The 20490-nt window shown below is 42.8% G+C and overlaps 2 protein-coding genes across 2 annotated transcripts in view; one reads left to right on the top strand and one right to left on the bottom strand.

The window, feature by feature from the left end:
* Window positions 1–2219: 2219 nt before the first annotated feature.
* sp4 (sp4 transcription factor) lies at window positions 2220–10624 on the top strand. The gene is made up of 7 exons (XM_008298210.1): window positions 2220–2312; window positions 2586–2656; window positions 3662–4012; window positions 4107–5322; window positions 5700–5898; window positions 7066–7265; window positions 9529–10624. The coding sequence occupies exons 1-7, from the start codon at window positions 2306–2308 to the stop codon at window positions 9798–9800; spliced, it is 2316 nt and encodes a 771-aa protein (XP_008296432.1). The 5' UTR covers window positions 2220–2305; the 3' UTR covers window positions 9801–10624.
* A 4145-nt stretch (window positions 10625–14769) lies between these two features.
* cdca7b (cell division cycle associated 7b) overlaps window positions 14770–20490 on the bottom strand; it is a 9627-nt gene continuing 3906 nt past the window's right edge. The window contains exons 7-10 of the mRNA XM_008298211.1: window positions 18465–18620; window positions 18214–18363; window positions 15779–15915; window positions 14770–15247 (exon numbers count right to left, since the gene is read on the bottom strand). Of these exons, the coding sequence (XP_008296433.1) occupies window positions 15226–15247; window positions 15779–15915; window positions 18214–18363; window positions 18465–18620 (465 nt within the window). The 3' untranslated portion in view covers window positions 14770–15225. The remainder of the gene's footprint in view (window positions 15248–15778; window positions 15916–18213; window positions 18364–18464; window positions 18621–20490) is intronic.

Consider the following 20490-nt stretch of genomic DNA (forward strand, 5'->3'; position numbering starts at 1 on the left):
TGAGCAGTGGGAAAAACACATTCAATATATGCAATATATTATATGCACAAGATAACACCATAGACTGTATATACAGTCTACTGACAACACATATAGATTTTTAAAAAATGGTTTAATTATTGCTAACTAATTTACAATTTAGGGGCAAAGGTCAAAAATTTTTAACTTAACATTATTATCACTGATATTAAAAATTCGTCATTTAAAAATTAAGTAAAATGAGATGTTTAGCTGACAGTAGCCTACAATTCAAGCTAGCTAGTGCTACAGCAAGCTAATATAGCATAATATTAGTTAGCTCGTGCTACAGCAAGTTATACTAGCATAATGATATTAACATGTCATCTAGTTAGCTAGCTGTACAGCAAGCTTATACAGCATAACATTAATGTTAAGCTAATAATTATTAGCTTAACATAAAGTGAGTCTGTGAATGCTTCAGCAAGCTAAAATAACTTAATGTTATTAGCTCAACCTACAGTCAGTTAGTGCTACAGCAACCTAAAATAGCTTAGCAATATTAGCTTAAGCTAAAGTCAGCTTGTTATCTAGTGCTTAGCTAGCATGATGTTATTAATTTAACATAATGTCAGGTTGTTAGTCGTTTAAACAGTTGATAATACATTTCTACTGCTGGCTAGCTACTATGTTACTGTATTAGATGATAGTGTTTATCAGAAATATAAATTGTCATGGTGAAAGTTTTGAAAATCACTGATGTCCATGGTGGGCATCTTCCCTCGAAAGACCTACTCTTATATTTTTGCATTTTACAAAGAAGATTTTTGTGATTTTTTATTCACCCTAATAGTGAACAGCAAACATGACTCTTGTGTTAACAGTAAAGAAAGGTTTGTATATGCATATTCTTAAACCCAACCACAGAGGTATATTTTGCACTGTCCCATCAGTATGATGATTTCAATGTTATTAACCCTCCTACTATCTTTGGGGTCAATTTGACAACATTCAATGTTTAACATCTCTAAATAAGTCATTGACACTTTTTAAAAAGTTTTATTTAAAGGGCTATTTACACATAAATTTGGGTAACAATTTTAATAAGGATATTTTTTGGAGGTTTAAATTGCTGGGGTCAAATTGAACCCAAGGATAAAAGATGTTTGAAGGTAATAGGAGGGTTAAGAGGTGGCGAAGGTCATTACAATCCAAGAAGAGACTGGATCTAATATATAAGAAAATAATAATCTAATATTTATTAAATTTAAATGCAGGTAATATGAGTGTGCTACAATCAATTGACTAATATCTGTTTCAGCCCATAAGCTTCAGAGTAGACTACAGATGAGGGACTAGGACGGAAAAAATAAAAAATAAGGCAAATAAATATAACGGGGCTTTTTTTTGTTTTGTTTACTTGTCGTTGTTTTTACCATGGAAGGTAATATTTCTAACAGCAACAAACTGTTTTCGGAACTAATTAAAACTAAATGACTTTTGTGACACTGACACACACACACACCTCTCTTTCCCGTTCGCCCAACCCCCCATAACACACTAGTCACCGCCCTTCCCTCTCGCTCTCACACCAACATGACTACCAACAGCGCCGCTCCGACCAGGCCGACGCGCCGGAGCATCATGGGAGCTGTAGTTCCGTCCTCCCTATCCTGTTCGAGAAGGCGAGGCCTCACCAAAATACAACTCCCATCTCGACCCTCGCACGCCGAGCCCCGTCGTCCAATCTGAATATGTGGGAGGAGCGCGTCCGCCCACAAAAGCCACAGCTATCTCCCCGTATCTCCCCCTTAAAAAAAAATCAATTGTGCACGAAAAAAAAGGGAACACGCTCAAAATACAAACACTGGTGACGGTTGGTTTTCGGTGCACGACGGACGGCGACGAGGCGTCCCCCGGCGTCGTGCGGCGAGAGAAGCGGCGGTGACAGGCAGGGAAGCAGCGAGGAGGGTGTTGTCCTGATGCTTAAATGGAAGTGGGTGGGCCTCTACGGTCACACACTGCCAACTTCTCTGTGGATATCATTCTGACAAGCGCCAATTTGCTCGTTTATGGACTGTCTATCCGGTAAAAGAGACGCACAGCGGGGCAAGCGAGGCGCCCGACGCACCGGGGACGGTCACCGCGCTCTGTGTTATCCCCGTTATTTGGGGCTGCTTGATTGTGCCTGCGCTTGGCACCGCCCTTCCTGGCCGGTGGGTGGTTTCGTCAAACGGGCAGATCCGCCACGGCCCAGAGCCGAACATATAGGCCGTCCTCCGCCTCTGTACCCGGCCGGCCTTCTACCGTGAACTACACCCTCTCCTTCTCGGTATATTAATGCGTTATGAGTGGTAGGTACCCTCCCCCCTCTCCGTCTCCACCCCTCTCTCCCTCTCTCTATCCGTGTGACAGATAGGAGGATCCATGCCCCCTTTGATATTGATGATGAGGTTACTGGTTTCTCCTCTGCCTTTATTGATCACCTTTGTTGTGCTGTATCTGCTTCATGCTCAGGTTTTGTTGTGCACAGTGCTTGCTTGCTCTTGGACTTACTCAGTGGCACCACAATAACTGAAAATATTCCAACATTTGACTCCTTTTTTTTCTTTCTTTTTCTTTTGCAGACTCCAAGAAGGAATCATCTGGAACTGAAGGAGGGAAAGCATCTAAAAGGGGGAAAAGTTCTGGATCGCAGGTAAAAAAGCAAAAGAAACAAGAGTTTATTATAGTTCGTTACTTTTGCCTTGCCTGTAGGCCAAAAATGTACTCCCTCCCTCCCAGCCAGCCAGCTAGCCAGACACCTCTGGGGGCGTTTCTCTGGTGAATTCCACTTCCTACTTGTGTGCAGCCCTGCTGAGAGCCAACCCAGAGCCTCATGAATAGGCTTATACGGCTGTCACACTTCAACCGCTACACTTTTGAATTGTCTCTTTGAATTATGATCAAAATGATAGTGATAATTCTGCAAATGGCCGTATTTTAAAGACCTGCAGCTTTGGTATGTGGCTCTGCAACTGTGCAACTTCTATTTTCAGCAGGTTGTAGAGGTTGTGTATGTGTGTTGGAGATTATTTTCAGCCAGGCAGTTATTCTTGAGCGCATCTTTTGTTGGTAAATGTGTATGGCAAGCGTTGCTGCTATGTTATTTTCCGTGCTACTGTAGTTGTTACAAAATCTAGGCTGTTTCCCGTGCGCTGTTGAGAGGTGTATAGCATTAAAAATTTGCCTGCGACCTAGTTCCTTTGAAAGGGAGGAGAGAGAGAGAGAGAAGGCGGCATTTTCTTCCAGTGTTCTGAGAAAAGAGAAATGTGGTTCTCACACGCCCACCCACTCGCTTCCTGTAATACCGCCCACTTCCACTGACAGCTCTCTCTGTTTCTCTCAGCTTTTTGTGTTTCTTTTTTCTGCACCATGTTTTTCCCCACCCCTTACTCTTATTCTTCCTCTTCTTCATTTTAAATTGTCCGTTTTGTGAGCGTGCGTTACGGTACTTGCTCATCACTACCCTGGAGCTTTCTATACTTACATGTTGTACTTTTTGTTAGTGTATGTGTGCGAGCTCTCTTGTGTGTTTCCGTCTGCCTCTCACTCTGACTCGCTTCTTCGCCTCCTCTGCCTTGTCACTCCTGTTTAACCGTTCCTCTCTCTGCCCCTCCCGCCCATCACTCTTCCACCCTCTTTCCGACTCTGTCTCCTCCAGGATTCCTCTCAGCCCTCGCCGTTGGCTCTGCTAGCGGCCACCTGCAGTAAGATCGGAGGGCAGGGGGGAGCGGAAGGGGCCCAGGTCCAAGCAGGGGCCCAGCAGATCCAGGTCCAGGCTGGTCAGATCCAGCTGCAGGCCGGTCAGCTCCAGGGTCAGATAGTGGTGGACACAGCTGGGGGTCAGACCCTGGTGCCCCAGCAGCTCGAACTGGTCCCAGCTCAGTTCACGGGGAACGGCTGGCAGATCATTACAGCAGCGCCTACGATGGCCAAGGAAAACACCAGTCAACCTGTTGCTGTGACGGTGGCCACCACTTTGGCTAATGACAGCTCGCCTGGTGGACGCAAGGTGAAGGAGTTGGGGAAGACAGTGGGTTTTTCAGTTTTTTTCAATGATTGTGAGTTTTTGCCTGCTTAACTGTATCGTTGCTCCTTTCCTGCAGGTGAAGGCAGTAGGTGGGACCAACAGTGTTGCAGCCAATCAGCAGCAGCAGCAGCAGCAGCAGTTCCAGATTATCCAGGTTCAGAACCTGCCCAATGCTGGGGGCGGGGTCCAGTATCAGGTCATCCCCCACCTGCAGACTGCAGATGGCCAGCAGATCCATATCAGCCCGCAGACAGCCTCCATCGGGGCTCTGCCTGAGCAGGTTCAGCTCATCCAGACCCCGAGTTCTGGCCAGACCCAGGCTATCCTCCAGCCGGCCAACCAGCAGGCCATCCTGACAAGTACAGCCAATCAGACGGTCCCACTGCAGATCCGTCCTGCACAGTCTTTCCCGCTTCAACTACAAGCTCTGCAAGGCTCCCAGACTCCTGTTATGACCACAGTACCCATCAACCTCGGGGGCATGACCCTGGCTTTACCTGTGATCAATAATGTCGGAGGGGGCGGGGCTGTGCAGCTTATCCAATCAGCAGATGGCACATTCTCTGTTGCTAATGGCAACCAGCTGGTGACAACAGCAGTGTCTGGGGCGGCCCCGGCTGCAGCTGTACCCGGACAAGCAGCAACGGTAATACCTGAAGGTGACAGCGTGCCTGATGGGGCTCAAGTGGTTTCTGCTGGACCGGAGGGTGGATCAGCTGACACCCAAGTGCAAACCAGTGAGGCAGACTCTCAAAGCCAGAACCAGGCCAACGGGCTGCAGAACCAGACAGATACAGCAGGAACCATCCAGCAGGTGATCGTGGGCCAGGTGGGGCACCAGTTGGTGCAGCAGATCCAGCTGCAACCCCAGGCTCAGAGTCAGGGTCAGCCTCAGGCCCAGCAGCAACCTCAGCACATTCAGACCCTCCAGCTGGCCCCAGGTCAAACCCTGCAACCCATTCAGGCCTTCCAGAACCCAGCCCAGGTCCTTATTCGTACTCCGACCCTGTCACCCTCTGGGCAGATCACCTGGCAGACGCTGCAGCTGCCCGGTGGCGTTTCCCTGCAGGGCGGTCTCGGGACGGCTGTGCCACAGCAGCTCACGCTGGCCCCGGTGGCTGGTGGGACGGCAGTAGGGAGTGGAGGGCTGGTCTCCCTGAGTGGAGCTCCCTTGACTCTGAGTGCAGCCCAGATCAACCCGGGGTCAGGAGTACAGACGGTCAGCATCGCAGGACTGGGCACAGCTGGCGTTCAGGTGCAGGGCGTTCCCCTCACCATCACTGGTCTACAGGGTAAGCACACCATAAGAGTGACTGTGTGAATAGAACTGAGTAGCGATAACCCCGTACTGACCCATTTGCTTCCATAAAATGTGGTTAATGCAGCGTGTTTGTGCAGACAGAATGTTATGAGTCATGGTGGAAATATGAAGCTCTAATTTTTCTTGCACACTGCTTTATACATTATACCTTTCAGAGCTAAATCACATGGGAATGTCTTGTTCACTTCTCTGTTGAATAGTGTGTCTGACACTGTACTCAAAACTGTTTGGGATTTTGTTTGTTCAGCTTGCTCTGTTGTCATATTTGCCTCAAACTGCACCACAGCCAACACAGTGCTTGTTTTAATACGTTTACACAGTTTAAACCTTTTTCAAATCACCCTTCAGGTCAGCCACAAGGTCAGGATGGGGTCAAAGTTCAGTCGTCTCCTGTGACCGTCACTGTTGGCAACGTGGCATCAGGTTCATCAATGAGTCCAGACCAGCTGGGCTCCGTTCAGAGTTCTTCAGACCAGGAGGGGCCGCCCAGCAAGAGGCTTCGACGTGTCGCCTGCTCTTGTCCAAACTGCAGGGATGGAGAAGGAAGGTATGGACAGAAAAGAAACACAAAGAATAATGCATCAGAGCAGACTAGGATTAAATATAGCGCCATTTGGGAGGCTAGTGATTTTTTCTCACTTTTAAAGATTTAGCTAAATCAAATTAATCCAAATTTGCAGAAATAAAACTGGCGTTTGGAGTTTTTTTGTGATTCCACAGTGGAACATTTTGTGTCCCCCACAGAGTCCACAGATGCTCCATTACAGTGATGAATACATTTAAGGCCTTTCTGATCAAAATCAAAAATTTAAAGCATTTTTAACATGTTTTTTTTTTAAATACTAGAATTCATATCATGACAAAATAAGCAGTTGAAAACCGAAACTGCGATTCACCGTTGACAGTCTCAGTGTGGGGTGGGGTTTTCCGCATCATTAGTCTTCAGTTTCCTATTCAGACATGAATGGCTACAATACTCCAGTTTTACAACTTGCCATTGCGTAATGTTAAGTCATTCTACAGTGTTTGAACAGAGTCTTGGGTGAGCTGGTGTGCTTGAGCTGCAGCAAACAGTGGAGGAGTGGGTAGAGAGAGGGCAGGAAGAAATTTAGACAGGAAGTTTTTTTTTAATGTCTAAATGTGTATTTTAGATACACAGTGATGAGTTTTTATGGGTTTAATTAACGACCAGAGAGGGACGTTAAAAACAGAGGAGCTGAATCAGATTTGGTTGGTCCTTTATAAATCTACACTCATATGTTCCCAATTTACAAACCCATATGTACATTTTTGGGATTGTTACTGTCATGTCCTGATGGAGAACTAGTTTGTCAGATGAGCAGAACACAGTGTATTTTCTATCCTAAAGTGAGAGTTCCGACCTCTCACCACGAACACTTGGAACTGTAATGTTGAGCTGTCATCTAAAACATACACTGAGAATATTCAGAGACCAGTCAACTGTATTCAGCCTTGTTGTGAGCAAATCTTTTTTTTTTGAAGTGTGCAGCTCAGCAGAGGTGCTGTTATAAAACAGAGCTTGTTTAAGTAACATTTTTTTAGCACTTGTAAAAAATTACTTTCAAAAACATCTTTTTTTTTTTTCTTTCTTTTTTTAAACTAAAGATTATGAACCTGGACTGAAATGCTTCGTATTAGTTCTGTATCACACGTAACCTCCAGCTCACTCCTAACTCAAGTGTGTGTGTTACAGGAACAGTGGGGACCCCACAAAGAAAAAACAGCACATCTGCCACATGGAGGGCTGTGGGAAGGTGTACGGCAAGACATCCCACCTACGGGCCCACCTGCGCTGGCACACCGGTGAGAGGCCGTTTGTGTGTAACTGGATCTTCTGTGGCAAGAGGTTCACCCGCAGCGACGAGCTGCAGAGACACCGGAGAACACACACAGGTAGGAGAAACATGTCAACAAGGATGCAGCTACATGATGTAGGTCAGCCTGGTCACACTGGTAGAGTGGAGGTTTATACAGCTTAAATCCGTTACTGAATCCAAACTTGAGCAGCAAAATTGTTGTCATCGTCTTCAGTCTTTGAAATGTCAAAATCAATGAGACAAATGCCCACTGCAATGTCACTGAGCTTATGGTGGCGTCTTTGAATGTTTTTAGGTTTTGTTGTGTTTCAATTCAAAAGATGAATGGTGTGGAGTTACATCGACGCCATTTTAAGTGGTTATTTTCATGGAAATGCTTCTAAATATGTAATTTTGATATACAGAAAGAGTGATTTCAGGCGTGGCATTGATTATGGTGGTTCTATACAGTGATATACCACAGAGAAAAGCAGTACATCTTATAATTGGAGAGGCTGGAACAGGAGGTTATGTTTTGCTCTTAAATGTAACTGTAATAATCACAGGCTTAAGTCTGGGGGAAAAAAGAAAAGAGAGTATGGGAAAATATTTGTGTTTCAAGACTATTTTGCACCCTATTCTATTTTTTAAAATTTGAAATCGCTAAAAATAAACGTCTCATACAAGCCGGGTGTTTTTCGTGGCGTTTGAAGCAGGCAGCTAAAATGTTTACCACATTGTGAGAGAACGCGAGTCAGAGCGAGCTTGATGTTGTCGAAAGCAAAGCAACAAGTGTGACGTGTGATTGAACCCGCACTCCTACACAGAGCTGCCTCTGTGCCTGCGCCACACACCAGCTCTGCCCTAAGTGCTTCATAACTGCACCCAATCCGGACATCCGTGACTAAGTCAGCTTGAAAGCAAATGTGGCACTATCTTTGAGATTTGCACACATCGCAAATAAGTCTTTATGAGGCTTTTCTGAACTTTAAATAGAAGAAGGAGATCATTCCTTTATGGCTGTGTGATTGTTGTTGCCATGAACACAGTAAATAAATGAGGGTACATAGACTCCTATGAAATGAAATGATTTAACTTTTCAATTAATTTTTGCTCCTCGTTTATCGAAACTGAAAAATGTGAAGGGACCAATGATAGAATATTTTCATATCAGAAACTGATCGATATATCAGTTAGCTTATAATATGAGCCGATACTGGCCTGTCACAGATATGTCATGTATGTTGTCTGATATGCTCCCATATATAAACTGAATTTTGTACATTTTTTTTCTTTACACATTGCAGAAAAAGATTCTTCAGGTAGCTTAGAAATGTTAGCAAGGAGCATGTGATTTATGTTAGGAGTTAGTCCTCTTCCCGACCCTGCCCACTGGAGCCTGAAGTGAGTGACGTGAATTTTTTTTCACAAACTACAAAATTATGCATCTCTGTGTTTTTTTCCATGGTGGAGAGATGTGTGGATTTCAGGCTTCCTCACCAAAACGAAGGGCAAAAAAAAGCCTTTCCCCCCTGAAAAAAAAAACAAACAACAAAACACTCCAGGGAAGTCTAAAATCTTTCCACAATGAAAAATAATACTGCACAGTGGTGCATAGTTTGTAGTTCTTGAAATAAAGCATCACTCATATCAGGCTCTGATCAGCAGGGTGGGGAGGAGGACGAGCTCCTTGGTATGCAAATTAGATGTAAATCCGACACTCGTTGCCCCTCCCCTCACGCCCAGCCCACCAACAAAGCAGTGGCACTAAAAAAAGCTGAAAACTTTTCAAAATAAATAACATTTTTGAAGAGTTTCCTTAAAACGAAAATCCAAATTTGATCAAATGATTTTTAATGTCAGTGTTTTATTTTTTAGTGGAGTTTTTTCAGCGCCTCAGTATGTTTTTTCATTGCCAATATACTTTTCAAAAATTCTAATGTTACAGTTTCAGTGTTTCCTATTCCAGTTCAGGTTTTGTTTCCATACTGTCACTGTTCTGGCCTCAGACCACGGCTACTCCTTGTTTTAGATTTGCAATAAAACAAAATCTCTCTCGTATCCAACTTGTATTTGTTTGGTATTAATTGATTTATTTCAGCTACAGCCACAAAATTCTGGTTATTATTTGGCTACAGATACCATGACCAGAGAGTAACACCCATCCATTAATGGATTCTAAAACCATCTTTTTACATAAATAACATTCAACCATTTTTACTGAGATGTCAAACATTGTCTGAAAAGTCTAAATAGTCTGGAAAAGTGTAGAATTTTGAAACGGAAACGGGAACTACCTGCAGAAAACTGGAGGTCCTCATGATGACTTGCGACTCTCTCCTTCGTCTTCTCTCCTCCAGGTGAAAAGCGCTTCGAGTGTCCCGAATGCTCCAAGCGCTTCATGCGCAGTGACCACCTTTCTAAGCACATCAAGACCCATCAGAACAAGAAGAGCGGCGCTGCCGTGGCAATCATCACCACTGATGACATGGAGGAAGATGCCCCTGAAGGCCTGGGTGCCTCCCCTCAGATTGTTGCTGTAGCAACCCTCTCGCGTGACTCTGACCCCGCTACACCCACCACCTCCAATCACCTGGAGGAAGAGGAGGAGGAAGAGGAGGAGTTTGAATAGGGCGCCTGACTCCTGTTTCTTGGCGGAAGGCTGACCTCCTGTTTTCTTGGAGGTCTTTGCAGGGACTGTAAGGGTGATGACTTTTCTTTTTCTTTCTTTTTTTAAAATTTTACATCATTTTAAAAATGTTGTTCAGTCATGACAAGGGACTCAATAGAGACAGGATCATGCGAAGAACAGAAACCGAAAAATATAAACATCACAATCTAAAAAAAATAATTTAACTAACACATATAATAACAAAAAAATTTAGTGTATGAAAGATTAGTTTGGCATTTATAAAATTAATCTATAATAATTCCATGTGCTGTGGGGAAAGGAATGTAAGTAGATTAGCACAAGACAGGGGGACCTGCTGAATTTAAAACCATTCAACATTGAGAGACATTTTCCTAATCGCAACAGAATCTAACTCTATGCACAAAGTTGTGTTCCTGTTTCCTACCTGTCAGACAGTGCTGAGGGTCAATCATGGTACAGGGCTGTTGTAGAGCAGTGATGGAGCAGCGCCAGTGTCGGGATGAATTGTTTGTGTGCGAGAAAATGTGGCCTGTATAAATGAGCGTGCGTTTGTGTTCCCACACTGACCTGCAGATCTACCTAATTTGAGTTTTATTCATGGTTCAGGTTTAGTCCTCAGATCAGATTCAGGTGTTGATTCCTTTGTGACCAGTCGACGAATAAACTGTTCTTTGAGAAGAAAAGGGGGATAATTCTAAAAGACAGAACGTGTAGAGAAAAAAAAAAAGCACATATAAAAAGATTTATAAATAATGCATTCCTATTGAGGCGCAGTGGCCATTAGACAAAAAAAAAAAAAAAAAGAGGTTTCTATAGAGAAAAACAATCTAGCTTTCTACAACTTTGTTTGTGTAGTGAAAGCAATACTATAATGACAATCCTAGTGAAACCATGTTTACATTGTCAGGGGAAGTTTTCTCTGTTAATAAAACAAGCCAGTTCGCGGTAACGTTAGGGGGAAGACATCGGAAAAAGCAGCGCTGCCGTCTGATCAAACCCGGGGTGCGGGGTGGGGGCTTCAACATCACAGCTGCACAGTCGATCCGATGGAATTACAACGAGGCGACGGATTTGTCAGACGGCAGCACTGTCCTGTCGCCGATGCTGCTTTTTGCTTTCTGTGCTCTGGTGACGACCCCTCTCTCCACCTCTACCCCTGCTACACGACCCCCATGTACCGCAATTGCCTTAACACAAGCTGTCGTACAGAGGGAACTTCAGAGCGAGGTGTGGGGAGGAAGAGGGGAGCTCTCCCGCATTATTAGGGGGTGACGTGGAGAGCAGACCACAGCACAGGCAGGTAAAGCGAGGCAGAGCGATGGAGGAGCTGTGGGCGGGAGTGGGTCGGGCTATTTAGCTATGTGGATATTATGAGATGTTTTCTGGTGGTGTTGCTCTGTGTTAGTTCAGTGCGTACATTCTTTTTAAATTAAAAGATACTTTTATTTTATAGAATTTATTAATTGTTTTACCCCCCCCGTCCCCAAAGTATGTTAACACACAGGACCCCACTGTGTATGGCTAATTTATTATTTATCCTTGATTTGTAATATTTGCCTTTTGCTGGACTTGTATTCGTGTGCGTTGATTCTGAGGTTGTGTACAGCATGTTTCAGTTTTTTCGCCGTAGTGCTGCTTCTCTCTTCTTTACTCTTCGTGCTTCTGTTTTTAATTTTTATTTTTTCTACGTCTGGCCATCGCTGTTCATTTCTTCTTCTTTTTTTTCTCTCTCTCTCTCTCTCTTTGCGCCATAATGTGTGTTTTTGGTTTTTTTGGGAGAAAAAAAAAAGAAATAACAAAAAGAAGAAGGAAGCAAAAAAAAAAGAAAAAAAAAAGCTACTATTTGTTTAAAGTTGAAAAAGGTTGATACCAAACAAAATTTAGATGTTTTTTGGTAATATTTTGTGTGACAACCAACTTTTTTTTCTTTGATATTTTGTAGTGACATCTCATTTGTAAATCTTTTTCTAAAGATGTTTGTTCGTCTCCATGACATTTGATAATGGGTTTTTGCCAGGTTAGCCTCAAAGGCTCCAGTTTATTGATATTTTTAAAACTGGTTTGTACAAATGTGTTATGTCAATAAAACAAGGAAAAAAAAAAAAAAAAAAGACAACTTCAAGCAGAAAAAAATGCTTTGCCTGCATAACACTTGACAATAAAGTGATTCTTAAAGTGAGTCTTACATTTCTCTCTCATGCTCTGGTATTTGTGTGAATCAGTACGACGGAAAGAGAAAATACAGCCACCAAGAAACAACGGATGGATAACAATGTTTATACTCTGGCTGCACACACACACACACACACACACAGTCGATAGCTCCTCTTGTTACTGGCTATTCTCTCAGCTGTGTTGTGACAGCAGTGATGATGGAGTATGCGCGCTCCCTTTGGGAACAATTACTGCTCCCAGTTACTCTTTCTGTTGCCGATTGCATCCCAGCTGAGGTTGCAAAGATCAAACCTGTGACCTCCGAGTCACAGGACAATCTGTTCCCACTCAAAAATCTCACACGCTTGTTTGTTTGGACAGATAAGAGGAGCGCAAACTGTCAGAAACTTCAGAGAACATGAGCCGTTAACCAAAAAAAAAAAAAAAACAACACCCCAAATGTAAGTTAGCCACGATCCAAGTGGGGCTTGTGAGAGTTCACCGCCAGGCCACTCTGTCAACTTCACAAAAAAGCATCACACAGGAGGCAGCTCACGCATACCTCTGACATGTCACTCCTTTGAAGCACTTCAAAAACACCTAAATCTACAACCTCTCCCTGCACCCTCAGGTGCTTCTGTGGAGTTTTGTAGGCGAAGATTATTTTAATGTAATGAACTCTCACAGCAACAGAACAAAGAGATTTTTTGATGTCCACACTTTTGTATCGTTCATTATATGTCGGACCAAGAAAGTAAAGAAAATCCAAACCAACCACAGAACCCAGAGCGCAGTATTCATCGGTGCACTGACATTTGGAGGCTTTTTAATTCATCCTGCGTCATTTCAAGGGCCGGACTGTTGATTTTATAGTGTGTACATAAACTCACAGTCATCCTGAGTGTGCACTTACAGACCGACACTGATAATTAAGGCATCAGTCATAAGATTAAAGCTTCACCAGACAGCTGTGATATTTCTGTTTCTCACTCACACTGCATAATGGTACCTCATGAAGACCCGGCGACCTCAGGTTGATCTCTGAGCATGCTATGACTCCTGCCCTGCAGCTGGCCTTCCTGGTCATTACACGAGAGCTGGCTAGCTGGCTTCCACGTCACCTCGGGAGCCAACAGTTCACCTGCACACCAGGTACACAGCAGCTTTAAATGCACACTATACTTGCTTGCTCAGACTTGCCTGGAGCAACTTTTCAAATAACTTTGGTACAGCATAAAAGTCGTGTACTCCTCTCGTAAATGTACAATAATGCTGTGTTTGGGGTTCTCCTCCTGGAGTTGCTGTGGTATAGTGTTGACGTAGAAGCATGTCTTAAGCACATTCAGGTTAAAATACAATAAGAGATACTACATTCATGTTTCTTGGGTAGCTGTGTGTTGTTTCAACCATAGACTGTATTAAAGATGGACGTAGCAACCGGCCCTGAAAAATGAAGCCAACCCAGAAGTGTCAAAAACCTGCAATATCACAACGTCCGCTAGTTGCTGGCTCCAAAAAGCCCTGGCTCCCATTGACAAATTGGAAAAGAAGTGATCACAGATCAAGAAATACCGCATTCCTCCAGCTCAGGATTTTTTCTTATTAGTTTTCATGGTCAAACCCAGAGATCAGGTGGACAATCTGAAAATAAATCAATACTGAATTTTTTAAAAATCATCAAAATTTTGCGGAGCAAGGGGCGTGGCTGGCTTGATTGACAGTCGGCAGCGACGATGCAGATGAAGCGAGTAGAAGGCGGTAAATGTGGGCGGGCAGAGAGGGCCCGCCTCTCAATCCGTCTGACCAATCGCTGCTCCTATGGCTCCGTCCCCCTCCGACGACACTGGTTCCAAAAATCCAAGATGTCAACCAGGAAGTAACAAAACCCTGGCTTCATTTTCTCAGTGCAGAAACCAACAGGTGACGTCACGGTAGCTACGTCCATCTTTCATACAGTCTATGGTTTCAACATCGGTTCACACAGGGCTCTGATTTTTAGGTTGAGGTGGAGTAATTAGTGGAGGTAAAAATGCAAGTGAAGAGGATAAACAAGCAGAAGTCAAGAACAAGGAGAAGTTAAGAAATACACCTTAATTCTGTACAGTAAGTCAAGACCCCACTGCAGGACGAAGGTGTACTCGACTCCTTGTAAACGATAAAGACAACCTGAGGATTCACCACAAGGAAAGAAAGTGCAGTAAAGAAAAGAAGCAGACCACCAGACACGGTGGTGCGTGTGTTATAGTTTGGCTGCCAATGGAACTGGGACACTGAGCATTTATCGACGATTTCACAGCACTCAGCCGGACAATGATCCCACAAATAAAGCCAAAGCAGCGTTTCAGGGACAAGAGGTGTAATATGCGTGGCTGGCCGGGTCAATCACCTGATCTTGCATTCCACTTGCTGAAGACCAGAGTAAAGATAGAGACCCCACAACCAGCAAGAGCTCGAGGAAGACCTGAGAGCGAATCAGCAGAGAAGATACAAAGCGTTGGGTGATATTCATGAGTTCAAGTCTTCCAGCAGTCAGACTGTAAATGATTTTTCAGAATATATTATGATAAATGAGCTGTCCCCTAAACTTTGGACACTGTGTGTTAAAAGCGCTGCATCTCCCACGTAGCTGTTTCTATACTTATGTAAAGCTGAGGTTTAGTTCTTCAGTTTAGTGTTCATGACTTTATATCAAATAGAATGCACTAAAACACAGAACCACAGATCAAAAAAAAAAGTGCAACTGCCCAAACACTTCTGGTCTGCACTGCAACACAAAAAAACATGGCAATTTGTGTAGATTATGCCATTTTTTTATTAACATTGACAGTGAACTGACAAAACGCTGCAAAGTTATTCAATTTTAGAAAAGTAATTTGTATAAAAGCTTGTATCCGCAACACCGATATTAAAACATCACATCTGTCCCAGTGAACATACAGATTAGAAACATACCAAAGAAAATGTACAACTCAAATCGAGTACTGGCTTTAAAAAAAAAAATTAAAACATCCCTGCATCTTATGCAGCCTTAAATCAGGATATACAAAACATATTAACAGTATATGTGCCTCATGTTAAGGTGACAAAAAAAGACAACCTTTTTGCTTTTGTTTGTCTAGGTTGATAAAAGGTTGATCTAAACCTAAGAATGTGCGTTATAATGATTTCTACAGTACTGTGCAGCACCAGAACCTCCTCCATGGCACCAGCTGTACGAGGAGGTTCTCCCCTCTGGTCCTTTCTGTGGACTTTACTGCAGCTCCTTCTGAATACTGCAACGGAGAAAAAAAAAACAACAACACATGAGCTCTAGCTGGTGTCTGAATAATTCTCAGTGGGGGGGGGCAACTAGTTATTCTGGTTCTTTATCTGTCAGTAATTTGCCGATAAATCAATAAGCATTTCCGTCTGACTACACAATTTTCACAGCTCAAGATAAGATTCCTTGTTTTGTCCAACTTACTCTCCCAAACTCGTAGATTTTCAAATATCAATGATGTGACAAAAGAAAAGCAGTAAACTCTCACTGTTTCTGTTGTTCATTAAATTGAATCTCACACTATGAGATTAAATTTGTAAGCTTCAAATGAGGCCTGTTATAAAAACAATCGATCCCAAGACGTATCAAAAGTCATCCACAGAATTAACTAAATTCTGGTAATTTTCTTCTAAGTTCATGCAGCATCACTGATTCTCCAATGATTTTACACTGACTGTGCATATGTTGTTCTTAACCAAAGTCCTAAGCTTCTCAAATTGTAGGCAGTAATATGAAAGTGTAAAATGAGATTGAGGTGACCTACCTCTCCAAATACTCGTGGACGTTGTCGTGGCCATTGTAACGAGCCAAACCCACCAGGATGCCGGTAGCGCAGCGGCCCTCCTTCTTACGACACAGGCTGCAGTTACACATCTCACGACAGATGGGACACGACCACGTCTACGAAGAGAAGGTCCAAATTCAAACCAAGTATTTGGACGGTTGTTCAGTTATTGTTTGCCGTTCAGGCGGATCTGTGCTTCAGCACATTCAAATTGAAATCAAATATTGGATGGTGCATTTAAGTACCAAATCTCAGCTTTAATTTGAGTAAAGCAAATAAAGAATGTAGCCAAATGTGTATCGGAAACCACTTGTCTTTCATCTCCATGTTGGACTTTTGCTTTTATCTCTAGCAGGACGAGAGCCAAGGTAGAGGTATGTTTTCAGTGATGGTTATTTCATTCTTTGTGTGTAGCAAGACAAATTCTACTTACATTGTTATCTTATTTTTATTATATTTATTCTGTTGCTGCTTTTGTTATTCCTGTTTCTGCTTTTTTATAGCTACTAATTTCTGACTATAATCACCAGAGATGAGTCAAACAGAGTTTCGCTGTACCTGAATGCATGACAACGAAGTCCATTTTTTAATCTAAGGATACATTTTTTCCAAATGTTATGACACTTAGTGGCGAGATGCATTATGGGTAAAGAAAGACCCCATTAAATTTTGGTGCAGATCAGAGAAACTTTGAAACAAATAACACAAGACAGAGCATTTGGCATCGTGGAAGACTGTTCTCTGAGTGCCCCTCTAGTTTTCATTCCTGTTTTCTTAATAAGACATCTCTCTCAACTATCAATCAATACCGAGTCACATGTGAGCTCTGTTGTGTATGAACCAAGGTTGAAATGACTCACAGCAGACCAAGAAACATTGCATATTTGGCTCTCTGTGTTAAAACAGCCATTTCCCTCCCATACAGGCAGTTTGGAACTGATGTACACCTACTCTATTCCAGCTAAGACTGAATGTTGTACTTATTATTTTGATTTATGTGAACTCTAAATGCAAAACACTGTCCAAATACTTTGCACTATGCATCACTGCTTTGTTGCCTTGCACTGTATTTTCCTCTAATAATTTCCCAACACTGTCATCGGTATCTTGAGCTCTTGAGCTCAAAAGACAGCAGCATCGAATAAACACTTGTTGTTCTGCCAAGAGAAATGAGCAACGGCAGAAAGACAAGGACTCCACTCAATCAGAAGCCTAAAAACTTCCACGTCTGACGGGACTGTGATAAGCACAATATAGGAATGTTTTGTATTGTGTGTGTGTCAGTGCCAACTGTTCAAACCACAAAAGAGGTTGACTGCCTGCCTACTCAATGCTTGTGTTCAGTTTCATTTGTTTTATTTAGTCTGTAAAATAAATGGCAAGACTATCTGCTCACCCTTAACACTAGAATTTAATAGACTAGTCTAGAAAACATTTTAAATTAATATTGTAGATATTGTAGGAATATAAAGTTGTCAGTAGTTTTCAAACACACGCTAACAGGATAAAGTGAAAAAAACATTCCATTGTTATGTTACAGTTCTGGCTTGAACATGTTCATATGTACGGTGTTTCCCCGTATGTACAGTGTCTTGTATTCTTGGATTCTCCTGTAATAAAGTTAAAGTTTCTGTAGGTGGTGCTCTTTGCTTTTTGTATTAAGCTCTGCTGGTTCCCACTACAGACCATTTCTCCAACAATATTCTAAATGAGAGCATTCTGAGAACGTTGCAAAGTCTAACATGACAGGAGGGAGCCCTCATGTAGTTTTTGAGATAAGATCCATCCATCCATCATCTACACACACCTTAATCCTCACAAGGCCGCAGGGGGACTGGAGCCTTTTGAGATAAGATCCAGAAACTAAATAAATTAATAAATAAATAAATTATTACGGGCTGCAAGGTGAATCAGTGGTTAGCACCGTTGCCTCGCGGCAAGAAGGTCGCCGCTTTGCGTCCCGGTGAGGACACCCGGGATCTTTGTGCGTGGAGTTTGCATGTTCTCCCCGTGCAGCGTGGGTTCTCTCCGGGTTCTCTGGCTTCTTCCCACACAGTCCAAAAACATGTTGAGGTTAATTGTTGATTCTAAATTGTCTGTAGGTGTGAATGTGAGTGTGCTTGGTTGTCTGTCTCTAAGTGTAGCCCTGTGATGGACTGGCAACCTGAGTCAGCTGGGATAGACTCCAGCCCCCCACGACCCTAGTGAGGATTAAGCGGTGTATAGATGATGGATGGATGGATAAATGATTACTTATATGCACACCAGTGTTTGTTCTTCAATATGTTTTTTTTAACTTGCCATCCGTTGTGACATTAAGATTCTGCTTCTTTTAATAGCTTTCAGTCTCACTTTAAGTTTACCAAACCCCTCTCGGTGAGCAAAATATTTAACGTCTGTGTATTAGCACTGACCGGGTCGAGCAGCACAGTGCGTACATCCTCTCCATAGCGGTTCTTCAGACACGGCCCACAGAACTGACCCTTGACCCCCACACAGAAACCACTGCGGCACACCGTCTTAGTGTCCAGAGTCTTCTGTCTGCACTGGTGACATGAGCTGCCCTGCAAGAAAACACACAAACAGTAAAAAAAAATAATAAATAAAATACATACACACTCATTTAGGAAACCAGAGAGTATAACACAGTACCAACAGAACTCACATTCTCCTTGTCCCAGATCTTGTCTTTGCTGCGGTATGCTATGTTGTCCAGGTCTTCCTTGGTGATCTCATCGATTGATCTCACTATGTACTGACTCTTCCTGGAAGTGTGGCTCTTCCTCTTTTTTGGCCTCTCGTCCATACGATCCTCATCCACCTGCCCGGTTACAATCAACAGATTGCAGGTAAAATTGAGAGAGCCCAAACATAAGAATATAATAAAAACCTCACTGGCTATAGAGCAGAAGTTTATACAGAAAATCGTAATGGTGATTTCTTCTAAGTTTAGAATGATTTGGGATATTTATGGAAAGATGACAGAGAAGAAAGTTGACTTGATGTCATAAATGCACGCATTACTTCACTTCAAGATCTGAAAAAAGTGAAAAATAGTATTTGACTAATCAGAGTGCCAGCCTGAAAGTTTGGTATGAAATATAATGATTTAGCAATATATATATATATATATACACTACCGGTCAAAAGTTTTAGAACACCACACTTTTTCCAATTTTTTACTGAAAATTATTCAGTTTATTGTGTCATTGCATTCTGAAATGAAAGCATAGAACAAATAAGCAATTTTAGTTGAAAAATAAATCATGGAATCAATTTATAGACCAAAATATATTCCAAACTTTTGACTCATCAAAGTAGCCACCTTTGGCAGATATAACAACTGAACACACTCGTGGCGTTCTTTCTACAACAGAAATCAAATATTGTTCAGAAAGTTCTTCCCAAGTCTGTTGCAGAAGGTCTCATAACTGTGTGGTACTTGTAGACTGCTTGGTTTTCACTCTTCTGTCTAGTTCATCCCAAACCAGCTCAATGGACTTTAAGTCTGGAGACTGTGCTGACCACTCCATGTTTTCAAGCTGACCGTCTTGTTCTTTTTCCTGAAGTAGTTTTAGCATAGCTTGGACTTGTGCTTTGGGTCACTATCTTGCTGTAGGATGAACCTCTGACCAACTAGGCGCATACCAGAGGGTATTGCATGGTGCTGCAGAATGCTGTGGTAGCCATTTTGGTTCAGGGTACCTCTCACTCTGTACAAGTCACGGACCCTGGATCCAGCAAAACAGCCCCAGACCATCACACTCCCTCCTCCATATTTGACAGTTGATGTCACACACTGTGGAACCATCCTCTCACCTACCTGACGACGTACAAAGATCCTGTGTGATGAAGCGAAGATTTGAAATTTTGAGTCCTCAGTCCATAATACCTTCTTCCAGTCTTCAGTAGTCCAATGGCGGTGTTTCATGGCCCAGGAGAGCCTCTTTGTCTTATTCTGACGTCTCAGCAATGGCTTTCTTGCTGCAACTCGTCCTGTCAAACCTGCAGCTTGAAGTCTTCTCTTCACAGATGAAACTGAGACTTCCTTACTACGACCACTATTAAATTGTGCTTGAAGCTGTTGTCCTGTGAGCCGCCTATCACGCAAGCTGATAACTCTCAGAAACGTGTTCTGATTCAGTTGTGGCTTTGGGTCTGCCAGACCGCTTCCTGTCAGAGTTTCCCCCAGTTTCTGAGTGCCTTTTGATGGTGAAGAAAACTGTTCTCACTGACACCTTGACTTTCTTTGCAATTTCCCTGTAGGAAAGACCTCCATCTTTAAGTGTTATGATGGTCTGTCTCTCTTCCACTGTTAATTGCCTTTTTCTCGCCATTTTTGTAGCAACACACTACTTTCTGCAGTAAAATACCGTTCACCTGATGCTCATGAGGGTCTGGTACTACAGTATGTTCCAACACTGCTTTTATGGAGACAGAGGGGGTTGTATGTAATCAAAAAAAGTTGGAACACCTGTAGGAATTAGTAGCACCAGCTTTCAAGGCTGTTTCAACCTTCATTGCTGCAGAACAGCTTTAATTGTTAACCCACTTCGTGTTTCCTGAAAAAGGCCTTTTTGTGTAATTCTGAATAAACATTATTTTTTGTTTTTTTGTAACCAAACCTATTTTTTTTAACCTCTGGTTGTCCAGTCCTTACCTTTGTACCATTTCAAGCTATTCATTGGACT

Source organism: Stegastes partitus, unplaced genomic scaffold (genome assembly GCF_000690725.1).
Source record: "Stegastes partitus isolate 25-593 unplaced genomic scaffold, Stegastes_partitus-1.0.2 Scaffold1294, whole genome shotgun sequence".
NCBI lineage: Eukaryota > Metazoa > Chordata > Actinopteri > Pomacentridae > Stegastes > Stegastes partitus.